This window comes from Oncorhynchus clarkii, unplaced genomic scaffold (assembly GCF_045791955.1).
Source record: "Oncorhynchus clarkii lewisi isolate Uvic-CL-2024 unplaced genomic scaffold, UVic_Ocla_1.0 unplaced_contig_10307_pilon_pilon, whole genome shotgun sequence".
Taxonomy (NCBI): Eukaryota; Metazoa; Chordata; class Actinopteri; order Salmoniformes; family Salmonidae; genus Oncorhynchus; species Oncorhynchus clarkii.
The window spans coordinates 313,410-329,242 of NW_027257959.1; the positions used below are offsets into that span (position 1 = coordinate 313,410).

At 44.6% G+C, this 15,833-nt stretch overlaps 1 protein-coding gene across 1 annotated transcript; it reads right to left on the minus strand.

The window, feature by feature from the left end:
- Nucleotides 1-2,301: 2,301 nt before the first annotated feature.
- On the minus strand, nt 2,302-15,466 carry LOC139394289 (interleukin-17 receptor A-like). Its single transcript, XM_071142314.1, has 8 exons — nt 15,287-15,466; nt 12,722-12,796; nt 12,510-12,576; nt 12,164-12,298; nt 10,645-10,886; nt 8,903-9,232; nt 3,644-4,196; nt 2,302-3,522 (listed from the first exon to the last, which is right to left on the minus strand). Exons 1-8 carry the CDS (start codon nt 15,464-15,466, stop codon nt 2,786-2,788), a joined length of 2,319 nt encoding a protein of 772 aa, XP_070998415.1. The 3' UTR covers nt 2,302-2,785.
- Between the last annotated feature and the right edge of the window lie 367 nt (nt 15,467-15,833).

Sequence of the window (15,833 nt, forward strand, 5' to 3'; positions counted from 1 at the left end):
GAGTGCAGTGTGAAGTGAACAGGATTGTTGATGGGTTCCTTCATGAAGCGTTGTGGAATAAAAGGACATTATATTTTATCATATAAAGTCAAATTAGGATATTTATATTGAGGGATTTAAAATGAGGAGTCCTTCTACCTAGCCTTGTGTTGGCTGATGGGACTGAGGTGTCCTTCTACCTAGCCTTATGTTGGCTGATTGAACTGAGGTGTCCTTCTACCTAGCCTTATGTTGGCTGATGGGACTGAGGTGTCCTTCTACCTAGCCTTATGTTGGCTGATTGAACTGAGGTGTCCTTCTACCTAGCCTTATGTTGGCTGATTGAACTGAGGTGTCCTTCTACCTAGCCTTGTGTTGGCTAAATTGAACTGAGGTGTCCTTCTACCTAGTCTTATGTTGGCTAATTGAACTGAGGTGTCCTTCTACCTAGTCTTATGTTGGCTGATTGAACTGAGGTGTCCTTCTACCTAGCCTTATGTTGGCTGATTGAACTGAGGTTTCCTTCTACCTAGCCTTATGTTGGCTGATTGAACTGAGGTGTCGTTCTACCTAGCCTTATGTTGGCTGATTGAACTGAGGTGTCGTTCTACCTAGCCTTATGTTGGCTGATTGAACTGAGGTTTCCTTCTACCTAGCATTATGTTGACTGATTTGAACTGAGGAGTCCTTCTACCTAGTCTTATGTTGGCTGATTTAAAATGAGGTGTCCTTCTACCTAGTCTTATGTTGGCTGATTTAAAATGAGGTGTCCTTCTACCTAGCCTTATGTTGGCTGATGGGACTGAGGTGTCCTTCTACCTAGCATTATGTTGGCTGATGGGACTGAGGTGTCCTTCTACCTAGCCTTGTGTTGGCTGATGGGACTGAGGTGTCCTTCTACCTAGCCTTATGTTGGCTGATTGAACTGAGGTGTCCTTCTACCTAGCCTTATGTTGGCTGATGGGACTGAGGTGTCCTTCTACCTAGCATTATGTTGGCTGATGGGACTGAGGTGTCCTTCTACCTAGCCTTATGTTGGCTGATGGAAATGAGGTGTCCTTCTACCTAGTCTTATGTTGGCTGATTGAACTGAGGTGTCCTTCTACCTAGCCTTATGTTGGCTGATTGAACTGAGGTGTCCTTCCACCTAGCCTTATGTTGGCTGATGGGACTGAGGTGTCCTTCTACCTAGCCTTATGGGACTGAGGTGTCCTTCTACCTAGCATTATGTTGGCTGATTGAACTGGGGTGTCCTTCTATCTAGCCTTATGTTGGCTGATTGAACTGAGGTGTCCTTCCACCTAGCCTTATGTTGGCTGATGGGACTGAGGTGTCCTTCTACCTAGCCTTATGTTGGCTGATGGGACTGAGGTGTCCTTCTACCTAGCCTTATGGGACTGAGGTGTCCTTCTACCTAGCATTATGTTGGCTGATGGGACTGAGGTGCCCTTCTACCTAGCCTTATGTTGGTTGATTTGACCTCAAATAAAACTGGAATGGCTCTTTCTTGCTTCTGTTTGTTCCTAATCAATCAAGCCAATGTATTTACAGTGTTTTTTATACTTTTCACATATTATTTACGTGCCGATGACACGGCCGCATATTGAGATATTGAAAAGGTTACAATTTGTGACTTGGGGTTTAGAGATGATAGAAGATAGCCTGGCCCCCAGATCTGTTTAGAGATGATACAAGATAGCCTGGGCCCCCAGATCTGTTTAGAGATGATACAAGATACCCTGGGCCCCAGATCTGTTTAGAGATGATACAAGATAGCCTGGGCCCCAGATCTGTTTAGAGATGATACAAGATAGCCTGGCCCCCTGGATCTGTTTAGAGATGATACAAGATAGCCTGGGCCCCAGATCGGTTTAGAGATGATACAAGATAGCCTGGGCCCCTGGATGTGTTTAGAGATGATACAAGATAGCCCGGACCCCGGATCGGTTTAGAGAAGATACAAGATAGCCTGGGCCCCCCAGGATCTGTTTGTGCTCTCACCAACTCCATTTCTCATTGTCATGAGTTGTCATAACAACACAATCAGACAGGTACCCAGGCTAGATAAAAGACAGGTTGTAACAATGTATGTACTGACAACAACAAAAATATATATTTTGTGTCCAGCAATAGGCCAATAGAAGAAGCACTGAACCACCAAGGGCTTTCTTTCTTGGATCTAGAATACGTGTTAAAAGAGACCGAGACTAACTCTGACTGACTCCATTTTGATTTGTTAAAATGGGATTTACAGTATATTTAACAGATACTACGCTTCTGTTTTCAGCATGAACGTTTTCTATGTGTTGCCGAACCCATTAAATGGGATTTTCTATTTGAGGCTTGTGCCCACAGGGCTCTGGTCAAAAGTAGTGCACTATGTAGGGAATAGGTGTGCTATTTGGGACAAAAAAAATTCTTGATTCCCAAATAGTGTACAGGAAAACAGAAACTGGTTATTGTTTACAGAAAGCCAATTCTACGTGTAGAATGTTGTGTAATTGTGTATATCTGAAATATGGACATGATCACGTTTTATTGTCCCTGTACCAACCAGATATAAGGAAGTGATGTCAGAACTAAATATATGGATTATGCTGTACAAACCCATTGGCTGATTCATTGACTCCAGGTTTGTTCATCATTTCAAATCAGGAAATCAGGAAAACTTTTATAGACAATAGTGTTATAACAACATGAAAAGACAATGCTGAACAACTAAAGTGTTTATGATCCAGAGTATATATGATTAACATCCGTTTTCTAGAACGTTCTCTCCGCGTTTTTATTGCAGAAGCCAGAGTATTTAATTGTTTAGGTAGAGAGCCTGTTGTAGCCTGGCCAGTGCCACCAGTGGATTGTCGCTGTCCTCTCCTACAGGGTAGTGGACAGAAGAGTCCTGCTGGAAGGAGCTCCTGGAGATATAGCCCAGGTCTGACCCACTGACGGGTCTCTTCTCCTGGGCAGCAGGCTTCATCACCTCCCCACCCTCCTCCATCTCTACCGGCTGGGAGTGGGTTATCTCTGGCAGGGGAGGGAGGTACTGAATCTGACTATCCATCGGTACAGGTGGGGTAACCTGGATGGAGCTGAAGGACAGTCGTGATTGGCCCATCTTGACAGGAAGTGATAGGTCCATCTCTCCACGCGGTTGTGATAGGTAGCCGTTCTCCGTGGACACAGAGGTGATTTCTGGGATAGCACTGAGACCACAGAGTGACAGCTGGAGAGACATGAGTTGTTCCAGGGTGTCAACAGAGGGTTGACAAGAAGGACTGTATGCCTCCTCCTCTTCCTCGTTCTCTAGAGGGCAACGGTCTGCTGTTCCCCACCTCTCCTGTAGGCGGAGACAGTTCTCTCTGGCCAAGGGTGGCTCACTCGGGAGAAGATCTGACAACCCACAGGGTTGACTCTCCAGGGCATTGGGGTGCAGATCAGAGATAAGTACCCCGGGTGGGGCCTCAACGACTGGGTATGATGGGTACATCTGGTGGCTGTCGGAGTTGACCCTTGGAAGAAGCTCCAGCACACACGTCCCGTGACCTGGAAGGAGAAGACTTTATTAATACCTATCAGACAGACATTTCTTCTGTTGTACCAAACCCCTTTAGCCTGGGCACCAGTCTGTTTGTGCTATCATTCCACTCCCCTCTGATAACCTTACCTTCCAGTTTCACTTCAGGAGTCGAGACCTGGACTCCCTGGCTGTTTTCATTGATCTCTACATCATAGTTGGAGATTGGAGGCCCCTTCCTGTATTCTGGAACACACTCTAGAACAGGAGGCCCCTTCCTGTATTCTGGAACAAACTCTAGAACAGGAGGTCCCTTCCTGTACTCTGGAACAAACTCCAGAACAGGTGGCCCCTTCCTGTACTCTGGAACAAACTCTAAAACAGGTGGCCCCTTCCTGTACTCCGGAACAAGCTCCAGAACAGGTGGCCCATTCCTGAACTCTGGAACAAACTCTAGAACAGGTGGCCCATTCCTGTATTCTGGAACAAACTCTAGAACAGGCGCGACCGGCTTTTCCAGCAGAGCGTCATACTCTGTTACTGCGAACACTTCCTCCTCTGCGTCGATGTCAACACACTCCTGTTCAAACCAGTCTGGGTTCTCTAACTGGAACGCCTGGAAGGCTTCGATGGCGTCTCGCAGATCCCTCCCCGGTGGACATGTGAAGTACTCTTCCACTCCGATCCCCTCGATGTGGCTGACCTGATTTGAATTAAATCATTCATTTTATTTGACACGTTCAAAATATACTGAACGAAAAAAAATATATAAACGCAACAACTTTGAAGATTTTACTGAGTTACAGTTCATATCAGGAAATCAGTCAATGGGAAATACATTTATTGGGCCATAATCTGTGGATTTCACATGACTGGGCAGGGGTGCAGTCGTGGGTGGGGGGCATAGGCCCACCCACTAAGGAGCCAGGCCCAGTTAATCAGAATGTGTTTTTCCCCTACAAAAGGGCTTTATTACAGACAGAAATATTCCTCAGCACATTTTTAAAGTGGCCCTTTTATTGTCCCCAGAACAAGGTGCACCTGTGTAATGATCATGCTGTTTAATCAGCTTCTTGATATACCACACCTGTCAGGTGGATGGATTATCTTGGCAAAAGAGAATATGCTCACTAACAGGGATGTAAAACAAATTTGTGAACAACATTTGAGAAAAAAAAAATATATATATAGGTGTAGTACATAAAGAGCTTCCTCAGCCATGAGAGTTCTGGTACAATAATACACACACACACACACACAGAGAGAGTTCTGGTACAATAATACACACACACACACACACACACACACAGAGAGTTCTGGTACAATAATACACACACACACACACACACACACACACACACACACACACACACACACACACACACACACACACACAGAGAGTTCTGGTACAATAATACACACACACACACACACACAGAGAGTTCTGGTACAATAATACACACACACACACACACACACACACACACACACACACACACACACACACACACACACACACACACACACACACACACAGAGAGTTCTGGTAAAATAATACACACACACACACACACACACACACACACACACAGAGAGTTCTGTTACAATAATACACACACACACACACACACAGAGAGTTCTGGTACAATAATAACACACACACACACACACACACACACACACACACACACACACACACACAGAGAGTTTTGGTACAATAATACACACACACACACACACACACACACACACACACACAGAGAGTTCTGGTACAATAATACACACACACACACACACACACAGAGTTCTGGTACAATAATACACACACACACACACACACACACACACACACAGAGAGTTCTGGTACAATAATACACACACACACACACACACACACACACACACACAGAGAGTTCTGGTACAATAATACACACACACACACACACACACACACACACACACACACACACACACACACACACACACACACACACACACAGAGAGAGTTCTGGTACAATAATACATTCAACATAATGGAGAAGCCAGCATCTTATTTCCACTGTGGGCCTCACTGCTACTAGTGATGCACCGATATGAAATTTTTGGCCGGTAACCGATATTTTCCTTGCCAAACAAACCCTGATAGTGATAAGCGATATTTAAAAATGTAGCGGCCTTTTAAGCATTCTAGGCCAGTTAAATAGTTAACACACACACATGGACGCAGAGGTCTAAGGCACTGCATCTCAGTGCAAGAGGCGTCACTACAGTCCCTGGTTCGAATCCAGGCTGTATCACATCCGGCCGTGATTGGGAGTCCCATAGGGCGGCGCACAAGTGGCCTGGGTAGGTCGTCATTGTGAAATAGAATTTATTCTTAACTGACTTGCCTAGTTAAATAAAAGGCTACACAAACACACACACACACACACACACACACACACACAAACACTGACCAAAACGTTATTTTGTTGGCATTTACATACGTCCCCATTACCAGTAAAACATCATCAAAACCTGTTTCTTTCACTTACTGTGCTGTTTCGCTGTTCATTAGTTCCGTCGTTTCATTCTCAACCAGGATGTCTATGGAACGCTGTTTGGGTCTTTGCGTGTCAAAAAAGATACACGATAAATATACACTATTTGACCAATCAGGATCTGAATATGACTGCACGTCACTTAATAATTTAACGCATTCATTCATTATTTTTTTTAACGTTGATTACACGATCACTCCTATTTCATGTGTCACAACGATTCATCGATACGTACAGTTTGCCATGACGCTGGTAAAGTTGTCTCGCGCACCTTCAGTGCTGGTTAAAAAGCTAGCTAGCTCATCATGGATGCAAAACGACATCTGTTCCAGTAGCTATCGTTAGCTAGCTACATATATAGCTACAGTTGAAGTCAGAAGTTTACATACACTTAGGTTGGAGTCATTAAAACTTGTTTTTCAACCACTCCACACATTTCTTGTTAACAAACTATAGTTTTTGCAAGTCGGTTAGGACATCTACTTTGTGCATGACACAAGTAATTTTTCCAACAATTGTTTGCAGACAGATTATTTCACTTATAATTCTCTGTATCACAATTCCATTGGGTTAGAAGTTTACATTCACTAAATTGACTGTGCCTTTAAACAGCTTGGACAATTCCAGAAAATGATATCATGGCTTTAGAAGCTTCTGATAGGCTGATTGACATCATTTGAGTCAATTGGAGGTGTACCTGTGGATGTATTCCAAGACCTACCTTCAAACTCAGTGCCTCTTTGCTTGACATCATGGGAAAATCAAAAGAAATCAGCCAAGACTTCAGAATTGTTTTTTTAGACCTCCACAAGTCTGGTTCATCCTTGGGAGCAATTTCCAAATGCCTGAAGGTACCATGTTCATCTGTACAAATAATAATACACAAGTATAAACACCATGGGACCACGCAGCCGTCATACCACTCAGGAAGGAGACGCGTTCTGTCTCCTAGAGATGAACGTACTTTGGTGCGAAAGGTGCAAATCAATCCCAGAACAACAGCAAAGGACCTTGTGAAGATGCTGGAGGAAACAGGTCCAAAAGTATCTATATCCACAGTCAAACCAGTCCTATATCGACATAACCTGAAAGGCTGCTCTGCAACGAAGAAGCCACTGCTCCAAAACCGCCATAAAAAATGACCATCGTTATGTTTGGAGGAAAAAGGGGGAGGCTTGCAAGCCGAAGAACACCATCCCAACCGTGAAGCACAGGGGTGGCAGCATCATGTTGTGGGGGTGCTTTGCTGCAGGATGGACTGGTGCACTTCACAAAATAGATGGCATCATGAGGAAAGAAAATGATGTGGATATATTGAAGCAACATCTCCAGACATCAGTCAGGAAGTTAAATCTTGGTCGCAAATGGGTCTTCCAAATGGACAATGACCCCAAGCATACTTCCAAAGTTGTGGCAAAATGGCTTAAGGACAACAAAGTCAAGGTATTGGAGTGGCCATCACAAAGCCCTGACTTCAATCCCATAGAACATTTTTGGGCAGGATGTCATCTGAGGAGGACATTGGGAAAAAATATCTTGGGTACCGAGTAGACTGATACCCCATTTCTTCACATTCCAGCCTTGTTTAACACGGTCTAAATATGTCATGACTCCACCAATTGTAACCTTCTGCCTCACTTTCAAAAGGTACTTTTATTTTGAAGGCAAACCGCAAATTCCACTATTGTGCCTAATCCTTATTGTGGCTAGCTTCACAACACATAACCAGGTCCGGTCGAGTCTCATTAGCCAGATGAGGCTAGCTGGCTGCTTATAACATTAGCTTTGGGCAACAGGGTTAAGTAGCTGGCTAGCTATTTATTTTCATGAACTGAAGTTCAATATCAATAGGCGAACAACAAGCGACAACCTAGCTAATACTTACTCACAAGGATCCCTAAATCATTGCTTAGAATAATGAAAATGGCTGCAGGTTCTACTGGTCATTGTTTTCAGGCTGGTTGTATTGGGGCTAGCTAGATACCAAGCTACTGCTACTGGTGCTACTGTATCTTTTTTGACACTCAAAGACCCAAACGGCGTTCCATAGTATGTTGTGAAGCTAATAGCAGTGACGCTATTACTGTGTAGTGTGTACCGGTGCTCGACCAGTGCTACTGATAGTCATGGTGGCGCTTGGCTTGAACGTGCAAATTCAGAACACACAACATTCTATAATAGAACTATAACATTCTATAATAGAACTATAACATTCTATAATAGAACTATAACATTCTATAATAGAACTATAACATTCTATAATAGAACTATAACATTCTATAATAGAACTGCGTTATTTAACGTGGCTATTTTGACGGGTATCTTTTTTTTTGACAGGCGAAAGACCCAAACTCTTTCAAATGACTGCTGGACTTGTTGACGGCTCGATCCACACAGGAGACATTGTGGGCGAGGTTAGGGATGCTGTGTTGCACGTGTAGCGTAACATTTTACGTGGCGTCATTATGGCACGCCAGCTATGACATCCGGTTGTTAACATCAACGTTCAACTAGACATCGGGCCGATACAGATGTCGTCATTTTTTAGCTAATATCGTCCGAGTCCGATGTGTTCACCGATATATCGTGCATCCCCAACTATTACCTTTTAGAAAGCTAGGACCAGACTGGCCGTACCTGTCCCATACACTAGGGTACAGAACAACAGACCAGGCAGGAAGCATAGGGAGATCCCATCAACAAACTGACCTGTCCCGGTGCGTACTTCTCCTGGTCCAGGATCCTGAAGCATCCCCAACTATTACCTTTTAGAAAGCTAGGACCAGACTGGCCGTACCTGTCCCATACACTAGGGTACAGAACAACAGACCAGGCAGGAAGCATAGGGAGATTCCATCAACAAACTGACCTGTCCCGGTGCGTACTTCTCCTGGTCCAGGATCCTGAAGCAGAGCTCCTCAAAGTGCTTCATCAGCTTGTACTTCACAGCGATGTCGAAGACAGACGGCACGTCACGCTCGCTGCCGACCTCGTCAAAGTAGGCCACCATGTACTTCCCTAGCGCGGCGGCCTGCTGCATGTCGGGCAGGAAGAGGTTGAGGGCCGGCGTCAGCATGTCGTCGATGGGCGACCGGAGGTCCTCTCTTAACGTCACACGACTCTGGCCACACATCGCCCTCCACTTGGCCTGGACGCCACGAGAACAGAGGACCAGGATCTTGTCTGATGATTTGTTGATCTGTAGGAGAGAAGCAGAGAGAGGGGGAGGAGAGAAGAGAAGAGAAGAGAGGGGGAGGAGAGGACAAGAGAGGAGAGGAGGGAAGAGAAGAGGAGAGAGGGAGAGGAGAGAAGAGAAGAGGAGAGAGGGGGAGGAGAGGAGAGAATAAGAGGAGAGGGAGAGGGGGAGGAGAGGAGAGAATAAGAGGAGAGGAGAGGGGGGGAGGAGAGGAGAGGAGAGAGGGGGAGGAGAGGAGAGAATAAGAGGAGAGGAGAGAATAAGAGGAGAGAATAAGAGGAGAGGAGAGAGGGGGAGGAGAGGAGAGAATAAGAGGAGAGGAGAGAGGGGGAGGAGAGGAGAGGAGAGAGGGGGAGGAGAGGAGAGAATAAGAGGAGAGGAGAGAATAAGAGGAGAGGAGAGAATAAGAGGAGAGGAGAGAGGGGGAGGAGAGGAGAGAATAAGAGGAGAGGAGAGGAGAGAGGGGGAGGAGAGGAGAGAATAAGAGGAGAGGAGAGAGGGGGAGGAGAGGAGAGAATAAGAGGAGAGGAGAGAATAAGAGGAGAGGAGAGAGGGGGAGGAGAGGAGAGAATAAGAGGAGAGGAGAGAGGGGGAGGAGAGGAGAGAATAAGAGGAGAGGAGAGGAGAGAATAAGAGGAGAGGAGAGAGGGGGAGGAGAGGAGAGAATAAGAGGAGAGGAGAGAATAAGAGGAGAGGAGAGAGGGGGAGGAGAGGAGAGAATAAGAGGAGAGGAGAGAGGGGGAGGAGAGGAGAGAATAAGAGGAGAGGAGAGGAGAGAATAAGAGGAGAGGAGAGAATAAGAGGAGAGGAGAGAATAAGAGGAGAGGAGAGGAGAGAGGGGGAGGAGAGGAGAGAATAAGAGGAGAGGAGAGAATAAGAGGAGAGGAGAGAATAAGAGGAGAGGAGAGGAGAGGAGAGGAGAGGAGAGGAGAGGAGAGGAGAGGAGAGGAGAGAATAAGAGGAGAGGAGAGGAGAGGAGAGGAGAGGAGAGGAGAGGAGAGGAGAGAATAAGAGGAGAGGAGAGGAGAGGAGAGGAGAGGAGAGGAGAGAGGGGGAGAAGACAATAAAAGAAAAAAGAGAAGAGAAGAGGAGAAAATAGGAGGAGAGGAGAGGAGAGTAGAAAATAAAAGAAGAGAAGAGAGGGGAGGGGAGAGGAGAGACAGATTTATCAATCTATCCATCTGTGGAAACAGATTTATTTCCTTGCTAAAGGGAACAATGGTACAGGGTCTGAAACCAACAACACTTTTACTTCCTAACCATCTAGTCCTCTTCTCTACTGGGCCTGTATGTATAAAGCGTTTCAGAGTAGGACAACTGATCTAGGAGCAGTTTAGCCTTTTAGATTATATTGATGGATATTACATGAACAAGGGACACCTGATCCTAGATCAGCACTCCTGGTGTCTACCCGCCTGTTGTCTCTGCCACTCCAGCCAGGGTAGTCTCCCCACAGTGCCCAGCCAGGTTGTGTCTAGAAGGTCCAACACAACCTCAGTTCCACACTTGGCCTGGAGGAAGGCACAGAGCTTCAGGACTATCTTCCTGTAGAGTGGATGGTCCTGAGAGTAGATCACCAACACCTTGGGAGGAACCCTGGGGAGATGAGGAGTCTGGACCTCTGGCTCTACAGCTGGGGGATAGGGGCCTGGTGGGACTGAAGGAGAGACAGAGAGGGAAGGAGGGGAGGGAAAGAGAGAGATAGAGGTAGGGAGGGAGAGAGAGGGAAGGGAGGGAGAGAGAGAAGGGAGGGAGAGAGAGAGAGAGAAGGGAGGGAGGGAGAGAGAGATAGAGGGAAGGGAGGGAGAGAGAGAGAGAGAAGGGAGGGAGGGAGAGGAGGAGAAAGAGAGAGAGAGAAGGGAGGGAGGGAGAGGAGGAGAAAGAGAGAGAGAGAAGGGAGGGAGAGAGAGAAGGGAGGGAGGAGAGGAGAAAGAGCGATAAAGAGAATAATGAGAAAATGAAAAAAGAGAACAAGAAGATAACAATAAAAGTATCAACTAGAAAGATGAAACTATGAAACAGGAAGTCAGATGGATGCTCCTCCTCTCCTCCCACGGACCATTTAGTCCCCAAAATCCATCCTCATTTCTTAACCATCCTATTCTGCCAATGTCTTAATTAATGTCATGCATTTAGTTATGGCTACACGACCCTGCAGTAATGAAGCATATTATATACATATTATAAACGCCTTCATTTCTGAACAGCCAAAGGAAGTCAAACAGAGACTTGTCAAAATAACTTGTTTGTCACTAAGGAGCACCGAATAACCGATTTCCAATACATTTTGAGTGAGAGATAATAAGTGAGAGATAATAAGTGAGAGATAATAAGTGAGCGATAATAAGTGAGCGATAATAAGTGAGAGATAATAAGTGAGAGATAATAAGTGAGAGATAATAAGTGAGAGATAATAAGTGAGAGATAATAAGTGAGCGATAATAAGTGAGAGATAATAAGTGAGCGATAATAAGTGAGCGATAATAAGTGAGAGATAATAAGTGAGAGATAATACGTGAACGATAATAAGTGAGAGATAATAAGTGAGAGATAATAAGTGAACGATAATAAGTGAGAGATAATAAGTGAGAGATAATAAGTGAGAGATATAAAGTGAGAGATAATAAGTGAGAGATAATAAGTGAGAGATAATAAGTGAGCGATAATAAGTGAGCGATAATAAGTGTGCGATAATAAGTGAGAGATAAGTGAGAGATAATAAGTGAGAGATAATAAGTGCGCGATAATAAGTGAGAGATAATAAGTGAGCGATAATAAGTGAGCGATAATAAGTGAGAGATAATACGTGAGCGATAATGAGTGAGCGATAATGAGTGAGCGATAATGAGTGACATAATAAGTGAGAGATATTAAGTGAGAGATAATAAGTGAGCGATAATAAGTGAGAGATAATGGCATCTCTCTTCAACTCACCTTTCTTTCTCCGTGTCCGTAGTTGACAGACGAGACAACAGACCATTCCACCGACTAGCAGCACCACTGCGGCTGCTATGGCTGTGTATACTTTAGGAGATGAAGAATCTCCCGGTAACACAGTTGGAGAGGTCTCTGAAATCACATCAGTATGTTGTTAGTGGAGAATCTCCCGGTAACACAGTTGGAGAGGTCTCTGAAATCACATCAGTATGTTGTTAGTGGAGAATCTCCCGTTAACACAGTTGGAGAGGTCTCTGAAATCACACCAGTATGTTGTTAGGGGAGAACATGAAATCTATCCTATTTGTACCATGTAATGTAATAGACTTGTTGATGAACCTACCACATATGTTAAACGTTTTCCTTCTTCGTACACAGTCGTTGTTGCAACGGCTAAAAAACGGATGGATCTAGTAGGACGAAAACGAAGCTTTTACTAGGCCACTATCAGGTACACACAACAGGTCAACAACAATAAACGTGTAGCGTTGCTGAACGCTGACGAGCAAATTTGACGGAAACCAGTAGGTCGTAAAGTTGTAAAGGAGGACTTACCTCCACATCAAAATAGCAACAGGTCTGGGGCCACTTCTCCAGGTCAAACACTACAGTCAGCCATGTCTGGTTGGTCTTAAAGGGAAAACATAAGATATGAACTCCCTTATCTTTCTACTTGATCTCTACATCATAGACTACAGGTACAGTGCCTTGGGAAAGTAGTCAGACCCCTTCCCTGTTTCCACCTTTGGTTACGTTACAGCCTTGTTCTAAAATGGATTAAATTAAATAAAAAATCTCAGCAATCTACACACAATACCCCATAATGACATCACAATAACCCATAATGACATCACAATACCCCATAATGACATCACAATACCCCATAATGACATCACAATACCCCATAATGACATCACAATACCCCATAATGACATCACAATCACCCATAATGACAAAGCAAAAACATGGTTTTATGAATTTTGGCAAATGTATTACAAATAAAAAACAGAAATACTTTATTTATATAAGGACTCAGACCATGTTTCTACAACTTGATTGGAGTCCACCTGTGGTAAATTCAATTGATTGGACATATATTTGGAAAGACACACACCTGTCTCTATAAGGTCCCACAGTTGACAGTGCATGTCAGAACAAAAACCAAGCCATGAGGTCGAAGGAACAGTGGCCTCCATCATTCTTAAATTAAAGAAGTTTGGAACCACCAAGACTCTTCCTAGTGCTGGCCGCCCGGCCAAACTGAGCAATCGGGGGAGAAGGGCCTTGGTCAGGGAGGTGATCAAGAACCTGATGTTCACTCTGAAGGAGCTCATGAGTTCCTCTGTAGAGATGGGAGAACCTTCCGGAAGGACACCCATCTCTGCAGCACTCCACCAATCAAGCCATTATGGTAGAGTGGCCAGACGGAAGCCACTCCTCACTAGAAGGCACATGACAGCCAGCTTGGTCTAACGGTCTCCCATAAGAATCAAGATTCTCCGGTCTGATGAAAACTGACACCATCCCTACAGTGAAGCATGGTGGTGGCAGCATCATGCTGTAGGGATGTTTTTCAGCGGCAGGGACTGGGAGACTAGTCAGGATCGAGGGAAAGATGAACGGAGCAAAGTACAGAGAGATCCTTGATTAAAACCTGCTCCAGAGCGCTCAGGATCTCAGACTGGGGGGAAGGTTCACCTTCCAACAAGACAATGACCCTAAGCACACAGCCAAGACAACACAGGAGTGGCTTTGGGACAAGTCTCTGAATGTCCTTGAGTGGACCTGCCAGAGCTCAGACTTGAACCCGATCGAACATCTCCGGAGAGACCTGGAAATAGCTGTGCAGTAACGCTCCCCATCCAAACTGACAGAACTTGAGAGGATCTGCAGAGAAGAATGGTAGAAACTCCCCAAATACAGGATTGCCAAGCTTGTAGCGTCAAACCCAAGAAGAATCGATGCTGTCATCGCTAGCAAAGATGGTTCAACAAAATACTGAATACTTATGTAAATGTGATATTTCCAGGCTTTTTTTTTTTTAATACAATTTCTAAAAAACTGTTTTTGCTTTTTCATTATGGCGTATTGTGATGTCATTATGGGGTATTGTGATGTCATTATGGCGTATTGTGATGTCATTATGGCGTATTGTGATGTCATTATGGGATATTGTGATGTCATTATGGGGTATTGTGATGTCATTATGGCGTATTGTGATGTCATTATGGGATATTGTGATGTCATTATGGGATATTGTGATGTCATTATGGGGTATTGTGATGTCATTATGGGGTATTGTGATGTCATTATGGGATATTGTGATGTCATTATGGGGTATTGTGTGTAGATTGATGAGTAAAAAAAACAATGTAATCCATTTTAGAATAACGCTGTAACGTAACAACATGTGAAAAAAAGTGCAGCAGTCTGAATGCTTTCCGAATGCTCTGTACGTGTGAAGAAGATTAGAATCTGGGGCAGAACCACAGCGATGAAGTGTGACACAGGATGTGCAGTGTCTCGCTTTGAAAACCTAAATGTTCTAGGTCAAACCATTGGAAGGGAAAACAACACGTCTCCTGTACCGATGTCCTTTGACGTGGTGTAGCGAGATACAGACACAATTCTGCTGATGATGCAGTTCTTTATGCAATGAGAAGGATGAAAGAAATAAACGGTAACACTTAGATGAGAGCACCCTATTCCCTATATAGTGCACTACTTTTGACCAGAAGCCTATAAGTAGTTCCCTTGATAGGGAGTAGGGCGTCATTTGGGACACACATTTTGTTTATTTATTTTGTATTGAACTAGGCATGTCAGTTAAGAACAAATTGTTATTGTACAATGACGGCCTACCCCGGACAAACCCTCCCCTAACCCGGACGACGCTGGGCCAATTGTGCACCGCCCTACGGGACTCCCGATCAACGACCAGTTGTGATACAGCCCGGGATCGAACCATGGTCTGTAGTGACGCCTCTAGCACTGAGATGTAGTGCCTTAGACCGCTGCACCACTCGGGAGGACTAATTAGTTAAAGGGAACATATATCTATTGACTTCATAAGCTATTCATAAGGCATTCATAAGCCCTTCATAACATTAATAACCATACCATGTCTGTGTCCTGCCATTGTCTGTTGCTGGAGCACAGTAGTGAGACTCTGTAGTTGTGTGAGTGCTGGTCTGTACTGAACCCAACAGTGAGCGTGGTTCTGCCTTGTGGTCCAGTAGACCGCTCCAGCGTAGTGTTAGGTCTCCACAGACTCCCTTCACACAGCAACAAAGGAACCATGTCAGCACTGAGTAGCAGCATCCTGGAATGTTCTACTTCTGGAATGATCTACTACTGGAATGTTCTACTACTGGAACGTTCTACTACTGGAATGTTCTACTACTGGAATGTTCTACTACTGGAACGTTCTACTACTGGAATGTTCTACTACTGGAACATTCTACTACTGGAATGTTCTACTACTGGAACGTTCTACTACTGGAATGTTCTACTACTGGAACGTTCTACTACTGGAATGTTCTACTACTGGAACATTCTACTTCTGGAATGTTCTACTACTGGAATGTTCCACTACTGGAACGTTCTACTACTGAAATGTTCTACTACTGGAATGTTCTACTACTGGAACGTTCTACTACTGCAGGGG

Excerpts from the sequence above, each read along its gene's own strand:
- LOC139394289 (XM_071142314.1), bottom strand. The coding sequence starts at position 15,466 with ATGGTTCCTTTGTTGCTGTGTGAAGGGAGTCTGTGGAGACCTAACACT. Across the intron at positions 9,233-10,644 it reads TGGAGTGGCAGAGACAACAG|ATCAACAAATCATCAGACAA; the intron begins GCGGGTAGACAC and ends TCTCTCCTACAG. Across the intron at positions 4,197-8,902 it reads AGAAGTACGCACCGGGACAG|GTCAGCCACATCGAGGGGAT; the intron begins GTCAGTTTGTTG and ends AATTCAAATCAG.